General features: G+C 37.8%; 1 protein-coding gene across 2 annotated transcripts in view; it reads left to right on the top strand.

Annotated features, from left to right (window-relative positions):
- The window catches only part of DOCK11 (dedicator of cytokinesis 11), a 184,681-nt gene that overhangs the window by 85,463 nt on the left and 72,860 nt on the right, over positions 1-26,358 (top strand). For both annotated transcript variants that reach the window (XM_079123323.1, XM_079123324.1), the window contains exons 17-29: positions 1,640-1,824; positions 1,917-1,982; positions 3,923-4,015; positions 6,041-6,164; positions 10,742-10,863; positions 11,358-11,444; positions 12,283-12,372; positions 17,786-17,904; positions 19,828-19,897; positions 19,978-20,103; positions 20,986-21,057; positions 22,686-22,832; positions 25,920-26,003. In XM_079123323.1, the coding sequence (XP_078979449.1) occupies positions 1,640-1,824; positions 1,917-1,982; positions 3,923-4,015; positions 6,041-6,164; positions 10,742-10,863; positions 11,358-11,444; positions 12,283-12,372; positions 17,786-17,904; positions 19,828-19,897; positions 19,978-20,103; positions 20,986-21,057; positions 22,686-22,832; positions 25,920-26,003 (1,385 nt within the window). The remainder of the gene's footprint in view (positions 1-1,639; positions 1,825-1,916; positions 1,983-3,922; positions 4,016-6,040; positions 6,165-10,741; positions 10,864-11,357; positions 11,445-12,282; positions 12,373-17,785; positions 17,905-19,827; positions 19,898-19,977; positions 20,104-20,985; positions 21,058-22,685; positions 22,833-25,919; positions 26,004-26,358) is intronic.

Here is a 26,358-nt window from a genome sequence, read left to right as displayed (position 1 = left end):
GGCATTGAGGTAGGAGCAAGCTTAGTTTGTATGAGTAGAAGGAACCAGTATTGCTCTGGTTTAGTATATTATGGTAACAAGGAGGTAGGAAGTGAAGTAGGAAGGATTGGGTGTTACATAGGGAATTGTATAGACCATGGTAGCACCTTAAAAGTTGTATTTTAAGTGCAGTAAGAAGTCACTAATGGGTTGGAAGCTGGGGAGTGTGTGTGTTCTTTATCTAGAAGCTAGAAGAAACAGGAAAAGAAAGGTGGAGGAGGGGCTCTTCAACGTACATTTCAAAACACCTAAAAGTGCAATGGATTCTTTCCTAAAGAAATAGTTCTTGAAATAGAGACAGAAGTATGTGCATATAGATTTTTTTGGCAGTGTTATTTATATTGACAGGAAATTGCAAACAACGAAAATTCAACACTGTCGGTGTGCTTAAGACAAAAGTGACACACCAACACCATGTAACTTTATGCAGCCGTGAAATCCAATGCTTCCAGTTTGTGGAATAAGACATCAGATAAAATGCCAAAATTTTTTTAAAAAAGATTTTTTTTGAGTGTGTGGTACTAGAGATTGAACTCGGGGACACTTTACCATTGGGATGTACCCCCAGATCTTTTTTATTTTTATTTTGAGATAGGGTCTCACTAAGTTGCCCAGGCTGGCCTCCAACTTGTAGTGATCCTCCTGTCTCAGCCTCCTGAGTTGCTGGGCTTACAGGTGTACACCACTGTATCCTGCAAGGTTAAGTTCTACATAATACAGTAGAATTTTAATTTTACTATATAAAACATGTATAGAAAGTAGACTAGAAAAAATACACCAAAATGTTAATAGGAGTTCACTTTGGGAAGTGAAATGACTAATTGTTACTGTGTTCCTTTATACCTCCAGATGTTCTATTATAAATATGTATTGCTTCAATAATCAGAAACACAAATCCAACAAAAATTACTGTGTCTTCAGGTCCAACTTGCCCTGGGTCTTCCTTCTCCTTCAATGTCACTCTGCAGTAAGGATGAGCAATCTTACAGCCCCTAAGTATATGAATAACCTTTACTACAGTGGCTGCTTCAATAATATATGCTACTAAACTTCTCTGAGGCTTTGTATTTTTCACATCTGAGTGTATTGAATTTATTATTGGTAACACATCATAAGATCTATAGTTTCAAAAAGCTTCCATTATTCTTTGCTGAATATTTGCACCTGCACCAAGTTAACTTTTTAAAAGTGACTTGCCATGAGCTAATTGGAAGTATAAATTTACCCTTATTTCTTTCCCTGATACCAATAAAATTTGCAGTGAAAGCTAAATTGCAGCCACAGGAGGGAAAATGTAATGGATTTCTTTGCAGAGTTTAAATTTGTCAAAATTATGATGTGTTATATTTGGCAAATCACTTGACATTGAGAATGAAATAGCAATTCGTGCTTGGTGTGATGGGTTCCACAAAAATCAATATCAGGCTTCTCTGTTGTGTCCTTTTGGGTTTTTAAGTGGTTGTTTCACTTTTTGTCACTAAGAATTCTATTTTTAAGTCACTCTTTCAGAATACAGTCCCCATATATTTTTGTGAATGCAGGAATGTGTTAATGTTGTTAAACTGTACGCTCTTTGCCCATTTATTATTTTCTGCTATAGACTGTATTACTTCTTCATATGTGCCCCTGAAGCCTTTTGAAAAGAACTGTCAAAATATTACTGTGGAGGTTGAAGAGTTTGTTCCAGAAATGACAAAATATTGTTATCCATTTACTATTTACAAAAACCATCTGTATGTCTATCCCCTGCAATTAAAATATGATAGCCAGAAAACATTTGCCAAGGTAAGCAGCGTAAACTATACATTTGCGGAGTTTGAAATGTTATTTATAATCTTCTCATTCTGTGACTCATTTTGAATGATTAATCATTTTAGGCAAGGAACATTGCAGTCTGTGTGGAATTCCGGGATTCCGATGACAGTGATGCTTGTGGGCTGAAGGTTCGTTTCTGATTCTGATAAGCAGACATTTTTGGTAGAGTTAGAAGAGATGGGGATTTGGGGACTTTGTAGTGTCATATTCTAAGTTTAATTTGTTTAAACATCAAAAAAGAAAATGTACTATGGTGACAAATTCAATGTAGTTTAGTGTAATGACAAATTTAGTGACAAAAGGGTTAGATTAAATGTTAATATATAACAAAACAAAAGGAGAGCATATACAGCTATAAAAATGGATAAGCCTGGGCTTGGGTATAGCTCAGAGGTAGAGTGCTTGCCTAGCATATATGAGGCACTGGGTTCAGTTTCCAGCACACATGCACATAAAGTGAGCTTTTTCATTATCAGGTCTGTTTTGTTTTTGTTTTTGTTATTTGCAGTGCTGGTGATGGAACTCAGGGCCCCATGCATGCTAAACAGATTCTTTATCACTGAGCTATACCCCCAGCCCACATACCAAGTTTTGCCATTGCTTTGAAGCTTCTTCAGAAGGTCATTTTGTACGATAGTTTATAATAGTACCATCAGGGGACCATAAACTCCTTTCTCCTTGAAATCCGAACAGGCTTTTTGAGCTGACCAAAGCACAGCTCGACTACTTTGATGTGAGATATGACTTCTACTCCATGACTAGCCAAATGGTGCCTCCAAACTTGTATTTGTGATCTCTGAAAAGCAGAATCTCAGTATTATGTGATATGGTGATCCTTAAATACCTGTCACATCACAGTTCTTTTACATTTTCCCTCTGTATTGCTGATTTGGACTTTTTGCTCTCTAGTGCATTAATCAGAGACCTGAAAGAGAAGTCAGAGACTATGTCAACAGCACGAAGTGTTTATCTGGTTCCCTAATTCTCTAGCTTGAGCCTAAATCAGACAGATGGATGGCCTTATATTCAAATCCCTGGGGAAGGAGGCTGGAATTTCCCCAACTAAATCATCAAATGTTTCATGACCTCTCCCTTTGGAAAGAAATATTTTTTTCACAGAGAAACTTAAATTAAATTAAACATTGGCTGGTTCAAATGCAGTGTATTTTCTCTGTTTCTCCCTTCAGTAGAGTCGACAACAACTGTTCTTTTCCTTCTAAGCAATACCCTTTTGTATACTTAGAGATTCTTAAGTTACTTTTCAGCAGTTCTTGAAAAATACCTTTATAACTGTATTTAAGGGGAGTTGGATATGCACTCATATGGAGTCTCAATTTCATTTCATAGCTGGCCTAGAGGCTTGGTCTGAAGTAACAGAGTGAGGCAATTAGTATTTTGGCATGCTGACTCCATATTCATCCTTGAGCTTATTAGACCAGTATAAGTGAAAAACTCACATTAGAAATGAAATCAGATCGTTCCATGGAACCATAGAAAACTTTACATTTATTTTATCAGTTTAACAGAAAGCCAATGATTTTTTAAATGTGGCTCATAAAGTGCCATATTTAAAAATGTTAACAGTAAGTTTTGGTGTAGCTTAATAGACATTCAGTTTTGAATTCATTTAGCCTACAAATGCTTCTGCTGGCTTTTGTTTCTTTTTAAAAAGCTCTTCTCCTTGCCCACTGTGCAGTGAGCATCCAGAAAATGTTGCTGGCTGGCAGAAGGGGCACCTCTCATGTTAAGATACCCAAGTGACTTGAGAGGAGTAAGCTTTACTGGCCTGGTCTGAGAGTGTTTCCCTGCCAGATAATAAAAATGTTCAACTTCTTACCATCAACTAATTTGGAATTGCATTTCTTTGATGGCCAGAAGTTCAAAAGCGTTATCTGAGGTGGTGTCATGAATGACTGTAAATGATTTGGAACTTACAGGCTCATGGTGAGAACTGCATGGGCTTGGCCATGGCCCTGTGCTCACAGATGCCTCTAACTGTATGTGGTTCCATAGCATCACATTTAAAGACCTGCATTTGGAATGGTGATTCTATTTCCTTCTTTTGCAGTGTATTTATGGAAAACCTGCAGGGTCTGTTTTTACCACAAATGCTTATGCTGTTGTCTCACATCACAACCAAAATCCAGAATTCTATGATGAGGTAAAAACATATCATTCTGGTATTTATAAAATGCAGTGGTTGCTATTTTTCTCTTCAAATCATTTCCATTTTTTCATCTGTACTTGCAATCTCTGAATGTTTTGTTCCATGAAAACAGAAAATGTCACATCAAAATGAAAGATGTCTCCTGCTTGTACATTCTGATGACAATGGAATATTTGCCCACAAATTTAAGGGTCTCTGTGACTTGAGGTAACATGGTAGGAAACAAATATCAGAGTGGAGCTAGGATTTTAGCCCTTCTCACTTTGATAGTACAGGCTTTGTGACACTAATTCACTTCCCCTTTTTGAGTCTCTACTTTCTTGACTTTAAAATGAGAAATTCAGAAGAAAATTTCTGAAAACCCTCTAACTCTTTCCCCTTCTGGTTTTATGTAGTAGGGCACAGTCAGTCTGTCATTGGAAAACTTTGAGAGGCACTGTCACACAGATGGGCCACCAGAATCTCACTGGCTGCCCTACATATCTCAGTGAAAAGCAAGTAAAGAGGAGGGGGGTGTCTCTTCTCCTGGTCTCTGCTCCTTTCTGAGTTTCTCTCTCTGACCCTGTCTCGATCTCTCTTTTCCTTCTCCCTACTTCGACATCTCTATATTTCTATACTTCCAGTATATCACTGCCCTAGCTTTTCCTAGCTTATATGTAGTTATTTATCCAGATCTGTAGACTGCTTTTGCTTCCTACATGTTTCCATGGAACCTGAGTGAGCATCCAGGCCAGATGCTCTGCTGTTTCTGCTTCTCTGTCCTCATGTCTCCATTCTTGGCTTGGTCTGAAACCATACCCTCTGCTTTCCTGATTTCCCCAGGTCCACCTGCTGTTGTATGGAGGCCTTATACCCCAGCCATAGGCCTCACTCATTCCTTTCTCAGTTTGAAGGTGGGGAGGGGGATAGGGGCGCTCTGCATTTTTGTCACCCAGGGAGGATGTCCATATTTATGTGCAGTAGAGCATTAGATACCCAGATGGTCTGGATGCTGTGAATAGGCATGTTCTGTAGTGAAATATACCTACAAAAGACCATAGTTATAACACCAAAAACCATGCCTTGTATGAATAATTGGACCAGATGTCCATCATCAAGCTGTTTAATGTGTGATTTCTATAACTAAGACCAGTCACTGTAGAAAACTAGAGCATATAACAAGTAATCCACGTTGCTTTTAGGATTCTTAAAATGAACAGACTTTTCCATCATTCACTATACATTGACAGAGAGAGGAGATAGATAGATAGAGGATGTATATTAAATCAATCAAATCTGTAGTCTGTAATGTGTCCATACTTGCAGGAGGCATTGTAAGCATTCAGTTGGTTTCTGACTAGAAAATTGCTTGAAATACTTCATTATAAGCATTAATTTTAAACTAAATTCATGAATCATAGGAGACAATTTTTATATCTTTAAGACTAAAGCTGTGTTTTTCTTCTAGAGAAATTTATATAAGCCCTAATTTGTGAATACCATATTGTTGTAGTGACTTTTTGCATTTTTATTTGTAAAGGTGTATTTTTTTTTCATGCAGAAGAGAACAACAACTTAAGAAATCAAATTCAAATTCAGTGCACATTGACTCTGATTGGTTACACACTATCCCTGGGCTGTGAAGATGTGGAGTTTTTCTTGTTTGTTCATTTTTATTTATAGTGATGCACATTAATTATACAGAATATTGGGTTCATTGTGGCATATTCATACATGTATATAATGTTATTTGATCTAGGATTTCAGAAAATCCTACTGCAAAATCAAATCTAGGAGACTCCAAAGTACTAAATCAGCTCTCACAATCCAGGAGAATATTGTCATCAAACTGAAAGTGACCAGAAAAACATTTGGAATATATTTAAATGATATCTACTACTTGGTCGCTTGGTCTGTCATTTAGGAAGTATTTGGGAACAGTATGATGAAACTGAACTAAATGTCTGACAGTTCCAGCTTGACAATTAAAATGAAACAAAATAAAACAAAATGTCATGTGTAATTTTGCTGTCATTTCAGATTAAAATCGAACTTCCCATTTACCTGCATCAAAAACATCATTTGCTTTTCACTTTTTATCATGTAAGTTGTGAAATCAACACAAAGGGAACAACTAAAAAGCAGGACACAGTTGAAACTCCAGGTAGCTGTGTTCTTTATATTTTATTTGATTTTGTTTTGTTTTATTTTATTTTATTTTATGCAGTGCTGGGGATTGAACTCAGCATTATGTGTTCTTTTAATGTCTCTCTTTATAGCTATTTGAAATGAATTTTCTAGGATATAACCACTTTTCATAAAGCTTCAGAACATTTATTCCCTTTACCAAAAAGTACATTTCTAAGTTAAAAAGTCCATTGGTAAGCAGGGTGCAGGGATGGGTGCCTGTAGACCCAACTTACCAAGAGTCTGAGGCAGGGGATCACTTGAGCCCAGGAATTTAAGGCCAACCTAGGCAACATAGCAAAACACTGTCTAAAAAAATTGATTGACAAAAGTTGAACTATATATTCATTTTGTTATTTCTATCAAATATTTTCCAAATACTTGGCAGCATGCTCAAACTAGTATAAGCAACATAAAGTAATATTGTTATTATAAAAGAAAAACACATATTGTGGCAGGGTATTATCATTTCTTTGAAGTAGAATTGCCCAGCAACCAGAACTTTCTAGTTCTGCTTACTGAGGAAGAGGGAAGTGAGCCCAGAGCCAGGGACATCCGTGAGCTGGAGGGAGGTTTGGGGCTGTCTGAGAACAGATTTGAATAAACTTTAGTAAGAAAGTATCAGTCCTGGTCCCATTTCAGCAAGGTTTTAGATAGACCAGTGGGAAGCAACCTTGGGAGAGCATAGAAGGCCTGTGAACATAGCACATGTCACACTCACTTCATGCACGTTTGTGTGCCCTGGGATGCAGATCAGGCCAGTCTGGATCAAGCATTCATTTAGGAAACATTTCTGCATATTTATTATGTGCAAGATATTGTAGTAGGCCTTATGGGAATACAGTGAAACATCCAACATAGTCTCATGTTCAGTGGGCATATGATCTAGTAGGGGAAATGAGTCCTATGTAGGAAATTATAATACAATATAGAAAGTGTTGATTACCAAAATTATTCTGTGGGTGGAAGGAGAGGTGTCTGGAAATCACAGAAGGCTTCCAGGAGGAGATGATGGTCTTAAATGGTCTTAAAAGGGTAAGTGGATTTTTTTTTCTTTTTGGTATTGGGGATTGAACATGAACACTTTACCATTGAGCCATATCCCCAACCCCTTTAATTTATTATTTTTTTTATTTTGAGTTAGGATCTCACTATGTTGCTGAGGCTTGCCTCAAACTTGTCTCAGCCTCCCAAGTTGCTGGGATTACAGGCATGCACCACCACATGCAGCACAAGGTAGATCTTGATAAAGAAGTTATGACAGGAAGGTAGGAGATTCTGGGATGAAGGAACAGCTTGTAAAGGGTCACAATACTGAGGAGTATGGATAGAGAACCTCAAGTGGTTCACTGAGTTGAGAGCACAGCATGGTAGGGGAGTCATAGGATGTGAAATTGAAAAGAAGGCATCAGATTATGGAAAGCCTTGAATGCCAGGTTGTAGATCAGATTTGACTGTCACCAGTGTGGAACTACTGAAGTTATAAACACTAGGAAGAGCTGTTTGGGGAAAAAAAATTAATCAGACAGCAAAATAAAGGGTAAGGTGAGTTGGAACAGAAAAAGGAAGGATAGAAGCAGCACCAATAAGGTAACTATTTCACATGTCCAGGAAAGGATGGGGGCCACACTGTGACAGCATCAGAAAGAGAAGAAAGGATTTATAGAAGAAGAAGTGCACCCAGTATCTGTGGATTCCACATCCATGGATTCAACTAACCATACATTGAAAACCTTAACAATTGTAGCTATACTGAGTATGTACAAACTTTTTTCCTTGTCACTGTTAAGCAAGGCAAACAACTATTTATATAGCATTCATACTATATCAGGTATTATAAACAATCAAGAAATAATTTAAAGTATACTGGAGCCTATACCTGGGTTGTATGCAAATACTGTACCATTTAATATAAGAGTCTTGAGCATCCAGTGATTTTGATATCCATGAGGGGTCCTGGAAGCAGTCTGTACATTCTGAGGGAAGTCTGTATTGGACCTAGCAAAAGACTGACTAGATGATTCAAAGTAAAGTATAAGTTTCAAAGTTGAGTGATTAGAAAGTAATGCCAATAGCAGATTGTGGATAGGCATGGTAGGTCTGGGACGGATGGTGAGTTTGAAGTGCTAGGGAGACACCAGAGTGATGTCCAGCAAGCAGCAGGACTGAATATTAGAGAGTTCCCTTTATGGATAGTATAATCCTATTCTATATCCCCATAGAAATTGAAATTAATTCAGGGTAGGGACCTTGAGAATTAAGAAGAAAACTAGCAGGACAATGAGAACCCATAAGAATGTATATCTCCTGCACAATTAATTGCAATTTCCTTCACCAAGTCCTAGACAGAAGTGGGCAAGATGTTCAGTGAAGCATGAGATGGTTATTCTGTGCCACTCATCAATTTTAACTGTCCATCCTTTAAGTGGCTTCCTACGTTTGATCCAGATGGCATGCTTGGTATTGCACCTTTGAGCTTCCAAGTGCTCTATATGAGTTTTGACTAAGGGACACACTTGGCCATGGTCTGATTAATTTACATTGTAAAAATGTTACCTCAGCAAAGAGACAGAAAGTAGATTCATGGTTGCTAGGACTTGGGGAAGGGGGAATGAGGAGTGCCTGCTAAGGGCTCTGAAGTTTCCTTTTGGGGAGATGAGAAAGCTCTGGAATTAGATAGTATTGATGGAGACAATTGGGAAATACACTAAAAACCATTCAATTGTATGCTTTAAATGGATTAATTGTATTTGAGTTATATCTGGATGAAAAATTCTGTGAGGAAAAAATGTTGCCAAAGAATAAGCAATATGTTTTCCTATTTTCTAGGTTTGAAATCTTTTCTCTTTTTCTTTTTTTTTTTTCTTCAAATTTTTTTCTTTTCTTTTTTTTTGGTGGGGGGGAACTGGGGATTGAATTCAGAGGCACTTGACCACTGAGCCACATCCCCAGCCCTATTTTGTATTTTATTTAGGGACAGGGTCTCACTGAGTTGCTTAGTCCCTCGCTTTGGCTGAGGCTGACTTTGAATTTGTGATCCCTTTGTGTTTGTCTTCGGAGCTGCTGGGTGACAGGTGTGTGCTACCATGCCTGGCCAAATTTTCAGTTTAATTCTGGTAACAGAGTCATTCCCCCCCCCTTTTTTTGTACCAGGGGTTAAATCCATGGTTGCTTAACTACTAAGGTACATCCCTAGCACTTTTATTTTTTATTTAGAGACAGGGCCTCAATAAGTTGCTGAGGCTGGCCTCGAACTTGCGATCCTTCTGCCTCACTCTCCCAAGTTGCTGGGATTAGAGGCATGCACCACCATGCCCAGATATGACTGAGTAATTTCTCATGGTTCTTCTGCTCAGGTTACTTTCTCCTGCTTTTTATTAAAAAAAAAAAAAAAAAAGATCTGGACAAACCATTTCTGAAGTTGTACTGGTGGTAAAGATGCTCTTTAGGCATGTTTCAGAGTCTGATAAAGCCATTTAGTTTATATAGAGAAAGCAATATTTTGGTCTTTTAAGGATTAAAGCATTTGACAAACGAAACACGTAAATGAAAACATTCTAACCAGACTTGTGTTGACTTCTGTGTTCACAGTATAAACACACAGACACACATGTGCACATGCACTTACGCAGAATTTTGGAGAATCGGAAAGCAATGACTTTACAAAGTGCTCTCCAGCCAACACCCTCTCTTTTTTGCCAAAACTTCGTCCAGAGCAAGCTTTTTTATAGCTGAGTTATAAACACTTGAAACCAGAGTAATTTGTATAATGGAAATACTGACACTGCTCAACTTGAGCAACACAGATGGCTCTGGCTCTTTTAGCTAGAACATTATGAGTTTTCTAATGGAAAGCCAAGGCACCCTTTTGGGGGTAGAACTGTGAAGAAATGTAGAAATTGGGGGAAATCTTGCAGCAGAGTCAGGTCATAAACACTGTGGCCTGGCTACATTCTTCGACTACACCTCCTCCTTCTGTAATCAGGAAAACAGTCCATCTAGATGATTTGTGCCTACTGCCTTCTATAATTATAGACTGGAACCTTGACTTGTGACCCTAATTTTCCATTGTTCCTTACCCTAATGCTGCCATAGATATTTTGGAACATATTATTGCTGTCTGAGATGGTCTTAGCTATATGACACTACACTCTTAGTGGGAGTATGGATGAGGGTAATCTGAACCTTAAAAATAAGAGTTGCCAACAATGTCCCTCATCATGTAAAGATAATATTGTGCACATTTTAAGTTTTAAAGTGTTTTCACAGTATCATCTCTCTGATCTCTCAATTCCTTTTAGATGAAGAGGCTATGTTTTGTTCTCATTTTATTGGCAAGAAAAAACAGTAAATAACTTGTTAGTGGCCAGACTGGGATTAGGAAATGATCCAAACCCATTGTTCCTTCCCCAGTACGTGGTTGCCCAACACCTGGGCTCCTATGTACAGATCCTATAAGCATCACCACACTGCCCTGATCCCCAGCAGTTAGACATTTGTGTAGCTAATTGCATTTTCTATTTCATTTCTTATGGTTGATTATTGTCTTGGCAGTTGGGTTTGCCTGGGTACCTTTGCTGAAAGATGGTAGAATCATCACATTTGAGCAGCAGCTGCCAGTTTCGGCCAATCTTCCCCCAGGCTACTTGAATCTGAATGATGCTGAATCAAGAAGGGTAGGAAAATATTTGCATCTATTGTGGAGTAATCATAGTTAACTGTTTATAAAAGAGAATTCTGTTGGTGTAGTTGATCATTTGGGACTTTACTCCAAGTATGGTCTGTGGGCTGGTGCTGGTCTACTATAAATATAAGTATGGAAAATATGTGTTTACAATTTACAGCAGTTTGATAAAGTATCTTTATGCCTATTGTTTCTAATAATAACTTTTAAAACTGAGCCTTGAATTTTGTGTATCATTTAAAAAATCCATTTATTTTAACAGTCTGTTTTTATTATAATTGATAAAAGCAATCTGTAAAGGATTAGAAATTTAAAATGAGTTAGGGTATGTTTGTTCTAGAGGCAGATTATTTTCTCCAACGCTCTCATCGTTTGAATCTAATATGTTAATTTCTGAAAAATGTTGAAATGCATGAAGGTATTACATGTTGTTCATCTGTCCATTGCTACAAAATAGAAATTCTTATCTGTATTTTCTGTTTACAGCAATCAAATGTCGATATTAAGTGGGTAGACGGTGCAAAACCTTTGTTGAAGATTAAAAGCCACTTAGAGTCTACAATCTACACTCAAGTAAGTTGTAGCATTTGAATTGTGTCAACTTCAATACTCAAATATATATTTCTTGATTAAAATGGATGATATTTGATTCCTACAGCCTGCAAGATTTTCTCATTAATAGCATGATTCTAGCTCAGGATATACAATTATTGCCAAATTATAAAATCTTTTTATTGTTGCTAACTGATTTGAGCCACTCAAAACTCTGAAAGGCATGTGCAATCTATCCTCATCATATAGGTGAAGAAACTGAGGATCAGTTGGGTTAGGTAACTTTCCCAAGGTCACACAGTAATAATTAGGGGAATGGGGTCAAAATACACATTTCCTTTTTCCACTTGCTGATGTAATCCATGCTGTCCAGAAAATTGGTGTGTATGGAATCCATATAGGATAGCTGGACTCGCTTGCCAGTGAAGTGTCATGGTAAAGTTCATTATTGAAGTTTACCCAGAACTTTTGTTCTGGTAATTTCCTGCTGCCACCTTATTTTACCTGTCAGTTCAGACCTCTCTTCCTGATCATTTCATTAAAGTAGAGAAGCAGCCCAACCTCACGGAACACAATAGTCAAAAAAAGGATTGAATGAATGCTTAATTGTTTGGGTACACATTGAATCCTTTTTGTGTGCTTTGGTACATGCTAGATTGATTTGCTTTGGCTGCATTGTGTGGTGGTCAAGAGACCTTTGAGACATGGGCATATAGTTTGGCAGCTATGGCTCCTGAATCTGGGCATTAGAATACCTGGATGGAGAGGTTTGAGTGATGCAGGAGGGGAGAGATGTGGAGAGCCTGCCTTTGAGAATAATGAATCAAATTTCATATGGCCGTTTCCATCTGTGTTCCAGGATCTGCATGTGCACAAATTCTTTCATCACTGCCAGCTGATTCAGTCAGGGTCTAAAGAAGTTCCAGGGGAGCTCATTAAATATTTAAAGGTAAATGTACAGCCACTTTCTGCAAAAGGTTTGTTTTTCATGTCTTTCTGTTGCCACATTTTGATGTGGAAAAAAGAATCAGACGAACACTTAATATTTTTTGCTGTGGATTCTCAGGAGAACACTTTCTATTAGGTACTTTTCCATCAAGTGGCTGTTTGGAAGCAGACAGCACAGTTGCTACATTAGGAAGAAAATGTTATAGCCAGAATTCGACACCATAGTTTTGGAAATCTCATGGAAATGTTAATTTCAGTTGCATAAATTGATTTTGCAGGTTTTCTTTCTCCCGGCTGACTGCCCAATAAAGGTGGAGAATGCTGTGGGGGAAGGGGCCAGGGGGAACATGAGCATGTTTCCTTAATAAAATGTGAAACGGTTCCTGTATCTATGAGTGAAAGACTATCAAAAGGGCCTACTGAAGAGACAAACATATTTTCCACATGTTGCACAGGGAAGAGTCTTAAGAAATGCCATGCTTTGTCACATCAGTAGAGAACTTAAAATGGTTTATCCCCTACATACTAGTACTGCAGTGTGCATATTCATAGGACTGGGCTGGCAGCAACTCTCTTCTTTGGATTGCTTCTTTAATAGTTTAGCCATGGAAAGTCTGAGGAGTTTTAATTTTAAATGAAGCCACTGCAGGATTCCCCTTTGGATATATGCTATTGCTTCATGATATTCTCAGGAAACAACCATGTTTGTTTGTTTTTTCAGAGGTAGTACAACATGAGATAAAATGTATGGATTCTGGAATCATAAACTGACTTTGTGTCCCAGATCTGTTGCTTGCTAGCTCTGTGATTGACTTTGGTCAAGTTATTTAACTTCTCATCTGTCAACATTGAGGTACAATAATATACACCTTGGCCAGGCATGGTGTATTCTCAGCAACTTGGGAGGTCGAGGAAGGAGAATTGCAAGTTTGAGGCCACACTGGGCAATTTGCTGAGACTCTGTCTCAAAAAAATAAATATATAAAAAGGACCGAGGGTATAGCATAATTGTGCAGCCTTCCTTGGTTCAATCCCTGGTTCTGCAGAATTAGTACATACAAACATCCATACACAGTACACATCTTAGGGAGGTTTGAATGAGGTGGTGTCTGCTGTACAGTAACCATTCATGCCACACTTACCCCTTCAGTTCTTCCTATGAGCTAAGCATTGTTCCAGGCATTAAGAATATAATTGAAGAAAGAATTTCCTTTCATCAAGGAGTTTAATTGCTTGTGGGTACAGACAATAAATATGAGAAGTGAGTAAATGTATATATATATGTCATGTCATATATATGAATGATAGGTTTGACAAAGAAAACCAAAAGAGTATACTGAAACAAGGAAAGAGGAGGGGTTCATGTTGTGAAGAGGTCAAAGAAGATGTCTTTAATAAAGTGACATTTGAGCAGAGACCTAAAAGAAAGGAGGATGGCAGCCTTGAGCATTTCTGGGGGAGAGCTGGGAATAACAAGTACAGCATTACCTTGGAAAGGTAGCTGAGAAGCTCGTTTGGTAAGGTCTCATAGGCTGTGGTGAGGAGTTTGAATTTACTCCAGGTGAGACTGGAAGCCTTTATAGGGGGTTGAATACTGGCATAACTTGATTCAACTTTGGTTTTAAAAGTACCATTCTGCCTACCATTGAAAAAAATATACTAGCCGGGCTCTGTGATGCTTGTCTGTAATCCCAGCAGCTTAGGAGGTTGAGGCAGGAGGATCCCATGTTCAAAGCCAGCCTCATCATCTCAGCAAGGCCCTAAGCAACTTAGCAAGACCCTGTCTCAAAATAAAAAATAAAAAGGACTGGGGATGTTGCTGAATGGTGAAATGCTCCTGGGTTCCATCCCTGGTAGCAAACAAACAAACAAATAACCTATGGATGAGTAGAAGGGAGACCACCAATAAATGATGGCTGTTGTTCTTAATTATGGTAACAGTTCTCCAACTTCCAAATCCTGACTTCAGGTTATATCTAGAGAAGTATTCCTGCTATATGCGCAAATGCTTTGTCTGTTTAAGTCATTGGCTTTTATTCCAGTGGGGAAGTATTGTAAAAGTTTTAACAGAGTAGCATGGCATGGAACATCACTTTCAAATACTGGTATTCTTCAAATGGAAAAGGAGCACTCAAGTTTTTGTTTTTCAGGGTGTGGGATTTCTGATATTTATGTGACCTGCGCTCGCCCCCTAGTGGCAGCGAGTAAAATGCCATGTAATTTCAGAAATAAGATCCTTTCAACAGTGTTAGTACTGAAAAGGATTCTAGAGATTTTTTTTTTGCAGGTAAGGAATCTGAAGCCCAGGCAGAGGTGACTTGCCTGTGTCATTCAGGTGGTTGGTATCAGAGCCGAGATGACTAGTCCCATGATCTTCTTGGCAAGCCACGTGATCTGTTGTCCCTATAAGTGACAGTGTTTCATGGCTTCATTTCATATCTACTTGTTGAGCTCTTATTGTGTGTTTGGTAGTTTCCTATATGCTGTGTGACTTTCAGGGAAGAAAACTTAGGTTCATTGTGCATAGGGCTATTACAACCTAACTTAAGAGATGGCACACAAACACCAACTGACAATATGTCAGTAACACAAGTAATAGTCCAGAGCTATGTGTGATTAAATGCCAAATGTGTGATCAGAGTAAAAGTGCTGAGAGCTCAGTGAGCTGAGTCAGTGTAGGCTAGAGGGCACCCACCTTTACCTTGCCCCTGGGTTCCTTATTTTGTTTATTTATTTAGTCATTCACCAAATATTTATTGAGCACTTACAATGGAAATTATGTTGTTCTGGGAGCTGGATTATACAGGGAGCAGTTCAGACAACATAACTGTTCTCATTGGGGTAGACAGATTATAACTTTAGATATAAATGAGTGCTGTGAAGAATATAGAACAGGTTAATGGGATCTAACATGACCAGGAGTACATTCTAGATAGAAGTCAGGGAAGGCCTATTGGAGGAAATGACATTTTAACTTGAAAAGAAACTGATAACAGGCTAGTCTTGTGGCACATGCCTGTAGTGCTGGTGATTCTGGAAGCTGAGGGCCAGTCTTGGCAATTTCTCAAGAACCTGCCTCAAAATAAAAAGGGTCAGAGGTATAATTCAGTGGTAAAGTGCACCTGGGTTCAACCCCCAGCATCAAAAAAAGAAAAAAGAAATTGATGAGAGAAAGATAATGACAGGTAATAAAGCTATGTAAAGGGAGAACATATTTTAGCAGGTGTAAACACCTTACACTGGCATGTTGGAATGACAGAAAAGGAAAAAAAAGGTAGTACAGTAGCCTGGGCACAGCAAACAGTGGGGGAAGGCTACCCTGAAATACATTTGGAGAGAGAAGCAGGGTTCAAGTAGGTATCAGAGGCTCATGACAACTCTTTCTGGTGTTTTGTTTTTAACAAGGGGAGGATGGCATTGTCTAATTTGCATTTCATAAAGAACATTCTGCCTGCTGTGTTGAGAATAAATTATAGAGGAGCAATCCTAGTCACGGGGAGATCCATTCCTCAGGGAATGCCCACCTCTCTTTTCTACCTTGTCTTAGCCTCCTTATCCTTTAGCTTTGCCTATCTCTGAAGCCTTGTCCGATGTGCCCTACCCACTTATTGCTCGGTTGCTTCTTGTATGTACCAGTGTTGTACCATTTACTGATTATATTGCAGTAGTTTCCTTCTATGGCTCTATCACCTTTAGACTGTCATCTACGTAATGGTAGGAACCATGGTTTTTAGTTTTATTATTTGTATTTGGTGTTTGTGTACATGCACACATATGTGCACTTAAGTTTGGCTATCCAAGGTACATTCAGTATGCCTCTGTTGAATGAGAAAATGAAGAATTTCACTGAAGTGGAGATTTAAACTAGCCTTGGAAGGGTACCTGGGAGTTGGCTAAAAACTGAACAAAGGCACAAAGGTAGGAAAGCATTTGCTATATTCAAGGAATAATGAAGATACCAGTTTGGCCTTGTGAAGAAGGATGCTGAGCATTAAGGCTGAAAATGTAGTCTGGGTCTTAAGTAGCTTAATTCTATAGGTCAGGATTTCTCAAACTTGGTACTGTTGACATTTTGGGCAGGATAGTCCTTTGTTGTTGGGGGGGGGGCGCTGTTCAGTGCATTGTAGGATGTTTAGCAGAACCCCAGGTCTCTGCCCCCTAGAGGTCAGTAGCACCCTCCAGTTGTGACAACCAAAAATGTCTCAATGTGGCCCCTGGTTGAGAACTACTCCTAATGGTAATGGGGAACCATCAAAAAAATCTTGGTAGGAGGTAATCTAATATAAGCAGCATTTGAGGCAAATCAATTTGCAAGTGAGAGCTGTATGTATTAGAGTAAAGAGAAACTGCAGAGACCTACTGGAAAACTATTAAGAATATTTGGGTTATAGATTAGAGGGTCCTAAAAAGGGCAATGGCAGGAAGAATAGACGAGAGGGTGCTTAGGAAGGGAAAAGTTCATGGCATGACCATGTGTCCCTGAGGCTCTCTGTACTGTCCTATGCATTGGATTGAAGAGAAGCTGCACAGAGGTCTAGGGAGGTCATCAGTGAGATGACACACCCCTGCAAAAAGGATGAGAGAGTAAGAAACTGAAAGATGGAGCAAGAGTAAGGGAGACTGTGAAAGAGAAATGACAAGTTCCTTCACAGATTTGACTCGTCCATCTCTGTTTCCCAAGGCGCACTACACATTGAGTTGATGGAGGAGGTGATCAGTGAAGTTTGATTTCTTTTTCTGGTTGGCTGGTTGGGTAAATGAGTATATGTGGAGAAAAGAGGAGAAAGGAAAGAAATTCAGAATATTTACTCCTTGCAATATTCCTATGTATATATGTACACATTTCTTCATTTTGATGTTTGTAGCATACCTATTATTAGAGACAGAATGTCTGTCTATGGAGAAAAGTATTATGAGGATCTTAGAATTAAAAACTTCCTCAGTTTTGTAGATGATGCTGGTATAAAGTCAATTATTTATAGACATGCTCTTTAAAGCCCACTTATCTCACCAGAGTAGCTGGAGGCCCACATTTCTGTAAAACCCACAGTATACTGGGTACTAGTATGCACATCTCTGCCATTTCCAAACACATCACCAAACCCTACCATTGAATGTTGGTTTACCAAGAGTCAGTTGTCTTTTTGTTTCTCAAAATTCATTTATACCAATTATACTTGTTATATTCAGTTAAACATTTAATATTCAAGAAACAAAATCTGAATGCCAAAATAGAGGTGTGGATTAAGTAATTATCAAAACCAAAATCCCCTGTCCCAGGAAGCTTGCTCACATTTAAGCGAGCTTATATTCTAGTTAATGTATCTCTCATTACTTGATTTTTTTGTTGTTTCACATTTGCAAATTATATCATATTTCGGTTTGTTTTCATAACTAATAATGACTTATTTTAGTGTTTGCATGCCATGGAGATCCAAGTCATGATACAGTTTCTACCTGTAATTCTTATGCAACTCTTCCGAGTTCTCACAAATATGACCCATGAAGATGACGTTCCCATCAACTGTACCATGTGAGTTTTGGTGTTACAAATACAAAGAAGCTACCTATTTGAGATCTTTCTTCTTTTTTAATGGTGGCATTCGTTTCTCTACACTTCCCTCTCAGAACTGCTTTTGTTGTATTCCATCAGTTTGAGTATGTCATATTTCCATTGTTGTTTGTCTGAAGGTATTTTTTTAATTTCTATTTTGATTTCTTTTTTGACCAACTGCTTGTTCAGGAGTATGCTGTTTAATGGCCACACATTTTTAAATTTTCCACAATTCTTCTTGTTAACTGATTTCTAGTTGCATACCATTTTGGTTGAAAATATGATTTCAGTCTTCTTAAATTTGTTAGGGCTTGTTTCGCAGTCTAATATATGATCTGTCCTGGAGAATATTCCATGTGCATATGAGAAGAATGTATATTTTGTTACTGTTGGATGTAATGTTTTACATGTGTTAGGTCCATTTGATCTAAGTGTAGTTCAGACCCAATATTCCCTGGTTAATTTTCTGTCTGGTTGATCTAACCATTGTTGAAAGTGGAAAATTGAAGTCCCTAATATTATTGTATTGCTTTTTATTTCTCCCTTCATGTCCATTAATACTTGCTTTGTATATTAGGTAGATAAACACAACAATTTTAATCCTACTTTCTTCAATGATGTTGATGTTCTAAACTCAGACTGTGTTCAATATGTTAGCCATTAGCCACACCTAACTTTTGAGCATTTGAAGTGTGACTAGTTCAAATATGGAACTGAATTTTTAATTATGTATAAGTAGTTTTAGTCAATTTAAATAGCCACAGGTGACCAGTGTCTCATTTTATACAGAAGGAGGTATTAAGCCATTAATTTTTACTTGAAAAAAAAAAGGCAGTATTGTTTTTATATGAAAACAAGCAGAGATACACTGTAGACTGGAAGGCAAAATGCACCTAAATTTTAAAATAAAATAAGGAGACTGTAAAAACTTTTGAGCTCAATGTTGGATGTTGCTGGCTTTGCTGGCTCTGCTGTTGGCTATAGTCTCTGCCAGCAGGCCTTACCTGCACACTGTTCTTCATCTCTGCCACTGAGAATAGTCTGGTTGAAAACTGAAGGCGCATTATTCTAAACCAGTAATTCTCAAAGTGTGGCCTGTAGACCAGCAGCGTCAGTATCACATGAGAGCATATTCAAAAGGCACATCATAGCCAGGTGTGATGGTGTGCCCATGTAATCCCAGCAGCTGGGGAAGCTGAGGCAGGAGACTGCAAGTTCAAAGCTAGCCTCAGCAACTTAGTGAGGCCATAAGCAATTTAGTAGACCTTGTCTCAAAATATTTATAAAAGGCTTGGGGATGTGGCTCAGTGTTTGAGTGTCCCTAGGTCCAATATCACTGGTACCAAACAAAACAAAACAAAACAAAACAAAACAAAAAAAAACAATCCCCCAAACGAAAAAACCCCAAAACCCCAAAATGCTTATCGCTGAATTTCACCTTAGAAACTGGGAAAGGAACTGAGCAATCTAACAAGCCCTCCAGGTGCTGTTTTCCCCTTCCCTTTTGCCCCATCTGTTGATATACTTTTCATTTTATCCATTTTTTCTTTTTATTCTCACTAGAGGGGGTTTCAATATTTACCTCACTTGAGGTCTTTTACTGTGCCCCAGCTATGAACATACTTCAAACACATACAGAGGTTTAGAAAGGAGATGAAACATCTGGGCTGCCAAAATAAAGCATCTTTCTTTTGAACCAGAAATAAATTTTACAATGCCCTGAGCATGTTAGATGCTAAAATCTTCATTAGACCTAAAGTACCATTTTATCTTAAGTAAACATCTCACTTTTAATTTTCAGGCAGGGTTAGGTCTTTATAGGGTTAAACATGATTTTATTTAACAATCACTATGGTAATTAATTGTAGCATGACATACTGATTTTTGTGAATGTCGTTTCAGGGTTCTCTTACATATCGTATCAAAGTGCCATGAAGAAGGCTTGGATAGTTATTTAAGATCCTTCATAAAGGTTTGTGGAGTAAGCTTTCTTGCAGAGTGGTTTGTTTTATGGGACAGCTTTGTCTTACAGTTCACTTTCTTTGTTTGCAGTATAGCTTCCGACCTGAAAAACCGAGTGCCCTTCAGACCCAGCTGATTCATGAAACACTGGCTACTACCATGATAGCAATATTAAAACAGTCTGCAGATTTCTTAGCAATAAATAAACTGCTCAAGGTAAGGACACAGGACACAATCAGAAACAAAAGCAGCTATAAACATACCTATTTGATGCCTTCTCCTCTAGGTTTTAGTTTTTCATCATTTTCTCATGTGACCTGCCTCTCCCTATCACTTTGCACATGCATCCTTTTCCCAAAGTTCTCCACAGAGCCTTCTATACCTTTCCTTCCCATACCATGCCCTCAGTCAAGTGCATAATAGAACAAATTTAGAACCAGAGAGATGTATATGGGTTAGAATCCTGCATCGGTTACAGTATAGTTCTGGGATCTGGGGCCAGTTATTTTGCATCTCTGAGACTCCAGTTCCTCATTTCCAAGTTATAAGTAGTTCATAGTAGGCACTGAGTAAATCCAGCTCATTATTACTAGTCATTTCTTAACAGTAGAACTTTAGGTATCTTGGGATACACCTGCTTGAGTCTTCTCTCTACCCCTTAAATGACACAATGTTGGCACTTACACTGGACGCTTAGGTTACACCAGTTGTGGTACCAAGTTCAGGCTTGGGTTCCCCAATGAGTGAAGACTGTAATAAGATTCATTTTCTATAGAGCATTTAAAAGTAATAACAGAACAAACCAGAAGTTGGTTTACACTTATCTCCAGCTATGGGCAATTCAAAACAATGTCAGTATTAAAATTCTCCTCCCTCCTCAGGACATACATTCATTCCCATCCTAACTTTGCACATCACTTTCCTTCAGGTACTATAGTATCTTTTGCTAAAACAGTTCGAAGGTATTCTGTGAGACATTGATAGTGAATTGGAATCTCTTGAAAATGTTAATAAAGTTTGGAGTCAAGATCCATATTGATTGTCAAACCCTACTAAGCTTCAAGGATTTGGGTAAATGTTAATTTTTTTTTATTTTAGTACTCATGGTTTTTCTTTGAAATAATTGCAAAGTCAATGGCCACATACTTGTTGGAAGAGAATAAAATTAAGGTAAGTATGCTCAATTTTTTTGTTTTATTTTCTTTTTAATTGATAATTAAGAGTTGTGCTTATTTGTAAGAATAATGGCTTGGGAGTTTGAGGTAGGAGGATTGTGAGTTCAGTCAGCCTCAGCAACTTAGCAAGGTTCTAAGCAACTCAGGGAGACCCTGTTTTGCTGGCTCAGTGGTAAAAGCACCTCTAGGTTCAATCCCTGGTACCCCCCTCAAAATATACATATATGTATATATAAAACAAAACAAGCTAATCTTATAGATAGCAGTGACATGAAAATGCCATTTTATATCAAAGGACTCTGAGACATTCAGTTTTTCCACATTGCCTACAAAAATTGGATATATCACATAAATCTGAGATCTCAGTGTTCGTATGTTCTCAAGTCCAATGTGAAGTCAGTCTTCCACATAGATTCTTTCCTATAATTGTTTACTACATAAAACTCTTTACCTTTGAATCCTTGCCTTTGTCTTGTGATTTTAAAATGTCTATGATGAAAAGATTCACTTGGAAGAAGAACAAATACCACATCAGACGGAACATTTCTTTTTGAAAGGCTTAAGGCATATACAGAGTTTAAAAAAAAAAAAAAACTTTATACAATAGGTGTTTTCCTGAATATGGTGTGTACATTTAGTTGTTTTGAAAAATTGTTTTAAACATACAGGTTGAAAATCTCTTACCTGAAATGCTTCGGATTAGAAGTGTGATTTTTTTTTCCAGATATTAGAATATTTACATATATGTGTATAAAATGAGATATCCTGGGGGTGAGACCCCAGTGTAAACACATTTACGTTTCATATATATCTTGTGTACATAATCCAAGGTTATTTTATATTTGTACCTATGTTTTGACTTTGACTCATCACATAATATCAGGTGTGGAATTTATCTCTTGTGGTGTTATGTTGATACTCAAAAAGTTGTGGATTTTTGGAACATTTTAGATGTCAGCCTTCTGGATTAGGGATGCTCAACCTATACAAAGAACTTTTCTTAATTATAGGAACATAAAGTTAAGACTTGGGAAATAAACATTCACTCATGCTGGGCACAGTGGTACATGCCTATGATTTCAGTGACTCAGGAGGCTGAGGCTGGAGAATTCTAAGTTTGAGGCCAGACTCAGCAATTTAGCAAGATCCTGTCTCAAAATTTCAAAAAATATATAAAGGGATGGGGATGCAGCTCGTAGGAAAATCTGGATTCAGTTTCTAGCACCCCCCCCCCAAAAAAAAAACACCTTGTCTCATGGTTATTTTTATCAGAACTTTCATAGAGTGAGTTTACTGAAACTGAGACTGATTCTTACTTTGTATGCTAGGAAAAAATGGAATGAAAAATTTATGTGTCTGCATTTTGGGAACATTCCCAAATTGTGTCAGAATAACCCGTTCTTACTGATAATTGTGGTCAATTATATTATTAGAGGATCAGATAGTTCCTATAAGACTCTAGAGTAAAATATACATTGAACTAGTGATGTCATTTTTGAGATGAAATAAAAATTATACTTCAGTTCAAAAACATTTATATATAGAATGTGCCTGAAAGTAAAAGCAGCCATTGATTTAGACCTTTTTGAACTCTGACTTTTTTCTATGTCTATTTAATTTAAGCTTCCCAGAGGCCAGAGATTTCCTGAGGCATATCATCATGTCTTACATTCGTTGTTGCTTGCAATAATTCCCCACGTGACTATTCGCTATGCAGAGATTCCTGATGAGTCCAGAAATGTGAATTATAGTTTGGCTAGCTTCCTGAAGGTGAGTTAAAGGTAGCCAGAATGTGGTAAGGAACTTTTGTCACTATTGGGTCTTGAAAGCCAAAGGAAAAAATTGCCCACTTTCTAGCCACTCAGCTGTCTTTATAAGGCTATTGGAGTAACACTTTTGACTGACTCGATGGGTCAATTCAGCCAAGTTTGATTCCTTCCCCCACCACACTAAAATACCTACTTAAGTAAATCAAAAGCCAGAAGACAAGTTTTGCTTATTTATCAGGATTTTTAGACGTATTTTAATTTAAATGTTGTTACATGGAGCACATGTCTTCTAGTTGCCATAGACCTTTTAGTTCAAAAGTTGCAACCTATTCAGTGATGTTACCATAGTCTACATGTTGCTAATACAGGTAAATGAAAATTGTTAATTTTGGTCAGTGGGGTTATTTTGTTGGATAAATACCCCAAATCCCTGTTACTGTTTTTAAAAATAGCATATTCATCTTTGTCATGTTTTGTTATTGGCATATATAAGGAATAATGCTAGGCTGAATTTGTTTTATGAAGGAGGTAACAGTATTTGGTTGTCACTGAGGATAGTCAAGGATTTGTAATACACTTAGTTTTGACTTTCTTCTTTCTACTCCTCCTCTCCTTGTAGCTTTTTGTCATGTATTAGCCTTATATTAAGAACTTCCTAGTCCATAATCTGTCCAAGCAGTTTTAGTGTCTAACATATAATTATGTCTTTTAAATTGAGAAGTCAAAACTAGGTTTCAGATATGATTTTTTAACATGAGCTCCCATTATACTGCCAGGGTGTCCCTGAACTCCTGGTCTCTAGTGACCCTACTGCCTCAGCCTCCCCAAAAGCTGAGTATATAGGGCACTTGCCACCATGCCTGACTCAGAGTATTCTTTTCTAACATAATACTTCTCTTTGCCAGAATTAGTAAAGTTGTAACCCTACTACATAAATTTATATTACAAAGTAAACATCAGGGCTGGAGATGTGGCTCAGTGGTGGAGTACTTGCCTAGCATCAGGGGACCCCGAGTTCAATCTCCAACATTGTGCCAAAAAAAGTAAACATTTACATGTCTTTTAAAATAAAATAAGGATGGGATTATTTGAAGTGTGAAATCTTAGTTTCTTCCCTGGAATTTATATTCGAAGTTTACTACGTAAAGGGAACAGAACATTGGTGGTTTAATAGCATTATTTACTTAATTCAAGTCAACAAACGTTTTTGTATTCTGTGTGAGGATTCAAAGATGTATCATGCTATCTCTAGTCACATTCATATACATATACAAAACTTAAACAAAATGCTATGGAAGAATGAGAAAAGGAGGGATTATGAACAGGTAGCATGATCAGAGAACATAGTTCAGAACTCCCCGAGACAGAGTTAAGGGTGTTGCAGGTAGAGGATCCTTGAGCAAAGATGAGATATGAGTGTTCAGGAACTAGAGAAAGCCATTGTTCAGTGAATTTAAGATGTGTGGAGAAAGAACTAGAAAGGCTAGCTAGTGGCAGGTCATGGAAGGCCATGGATGTCAGATTAAGGAATTGGAGTTTTGATACATATGCAGTGCAGAAACACCAAAGTTTTTTTTAAGGATAATATTATTGCTGGCATAATGAATGAAGTGAGAAAAAGTCTGCCTGGCAGAGTTTAAACTCATCTTATAGGCTCAGTTCCCTCCTAACATCCCCATGCAGCATTGATCACCCCTTCTGTTGTTCACCCATCCTTTATGGACTTCTCTGGCACTTATTACTGTGCTGTATTTTAGGTTTTTTTTTTTTTTTTTTGCCTTTGGGCAAGAATAAGGAACATGTTTTATTCAACTGTGTATGTCTCTAGAACATAATACATTTTCCTGAACACAGTGGTTCCTCTGCATGTTTGTTGGATGAATGAGTTAATGGGTATAGGTCTAGCTCAGTAATCTAGGAAGTGACAAAGGTCACATGGGACAGTGTCATAGGAAGTAGAGAGGAAGGATATGGTGTGAGAAGCATGTGACTGATTAATCAAATACTGAGTTCTTTGTATTTCACAGGGATATTTTAGACCCTGGAGAATATAAGGGAAAAATGGATAGTTCTTATCTAAGTGAGAACATAGGAAAATATTAAGTAAAGTACAATCTGGTACAGACCATAGCATTTAAAGAGATCTGTGGACCAAGGTAGTTGAGGAAGATGGGACTTCACGAGAACCTTTAAAAAATGGGAAGGATTAAATAAAAGCAAGGATAGAGTCAGAGGTGGGAATACCCAGTGCATCTTGAGGGGATAATAAGTCAAAGAGCTTTACTGGAAGATAAAGCTGTATAACTAAGTTGGGACAAGATTACAAGTGTCCTTGAAGGTCAAGTTAAGGAGTTTGAAATTAAATCAGAGGTAATAGGTAATTGTTGCAAACCTTTGGGCAGATAGGTGACATAATTAAGGCTAGAACTTAGAGATTAATATGGAAGCAACTAGCTGGATGGAGAAATGAGGGGTCTGAAGACTGGTTAGGAGGCTAACTGCATGTGTTCAGTTGCTGGGTAATGGAGCCTTAACCGGGAGAATGATGGGATATATAAAGCACTATTAGGGCCATGACAGAAGAAGACTGCTTTAATAAACTAAGACTTCACAGGACACACAGAATATCTTCCCTTTTGGTCTGAATTGTTTACATAGGCAAACTCTACTTTCAATCTTACTGACTACCCTGTACTTCCCTTTGGGCTTTGAATGTTGACCAGAATAAGGCAGTGGAGCCAATTAGATCACAGGTGCCTGTGTATACATACATGTATGTGTGAGTAGATACGTGTATATACTTATTTGTGTTTATCTCTTTGTATCTATATATCCCTATCCATCTATATATCTTGTTTTGGAAATTGTGTAGTCAAGGCCCTCAAGTCTCAATTCCAGTGATAAGTCACTTTGCCTTTTACCTTTTACCTAAAGGTCACCTCAAGCTCTGATAGCCTTTAGTCTATTATCTATAAACATGAAAATGTCATTCCTTTAGTGTAAAACAAATTTATAAAACATTTAAAAATTATGCTTAACAGACTTAGAATTACATAACTAATCATTCCTTTTGTTTTGGTTTCTATAGCGCTGTTTGACACTAATGGATAGAGGATTTGTTTTCAATTTGATCAATGATTATATATCTGGCTTCAGCCCCAAAGATCCTAAGGTAAGTTATAAGGACTTAATTTTTGTAGGTGTCAGACATTACAGCATGAGACCAGGGGTGATCCTTCCTCTCTTCTGAAGGATTTGTGCTTATTTTGGGGAGGTGGGTACTGTGGACTGAACTCAGGGGCACTTAACCACTGAGCAACATCCCCAGCCCTTTTTTAAATATTTTCTTTGAATACAGGATCTCACTGAGTTGCTTAAGGCCTCACTAAGTTGCTGAGGCTGGCTTTGAATTCATACTCCTCCTGCCTCAGTCTCCAGAGCTGCTAGGATTATAGGAATGCATTACCATGCCCAGTTCTTCTGGAGGATTTGGAACTGCTGTTTTCATTTAGGTACTTTAAGTACTG

Source organism: Sciurus vulgaris, assembly GCF_902686455.1.
Source record: "Sciurus vulgaris genome assembly, chromosome: X".
NCBI classification, from domain to species: domain Eukaryota; kingdom Metazoa; phylum Chordata; class Mammalia; order Rodentia; family Sciuridae; genus Sciurus; species Sciurus vulgaris.
Note: the sequence above shows the minus strand (reverse complement) of the source record. Positions and strands in the feature narration are given on the sequence as shown.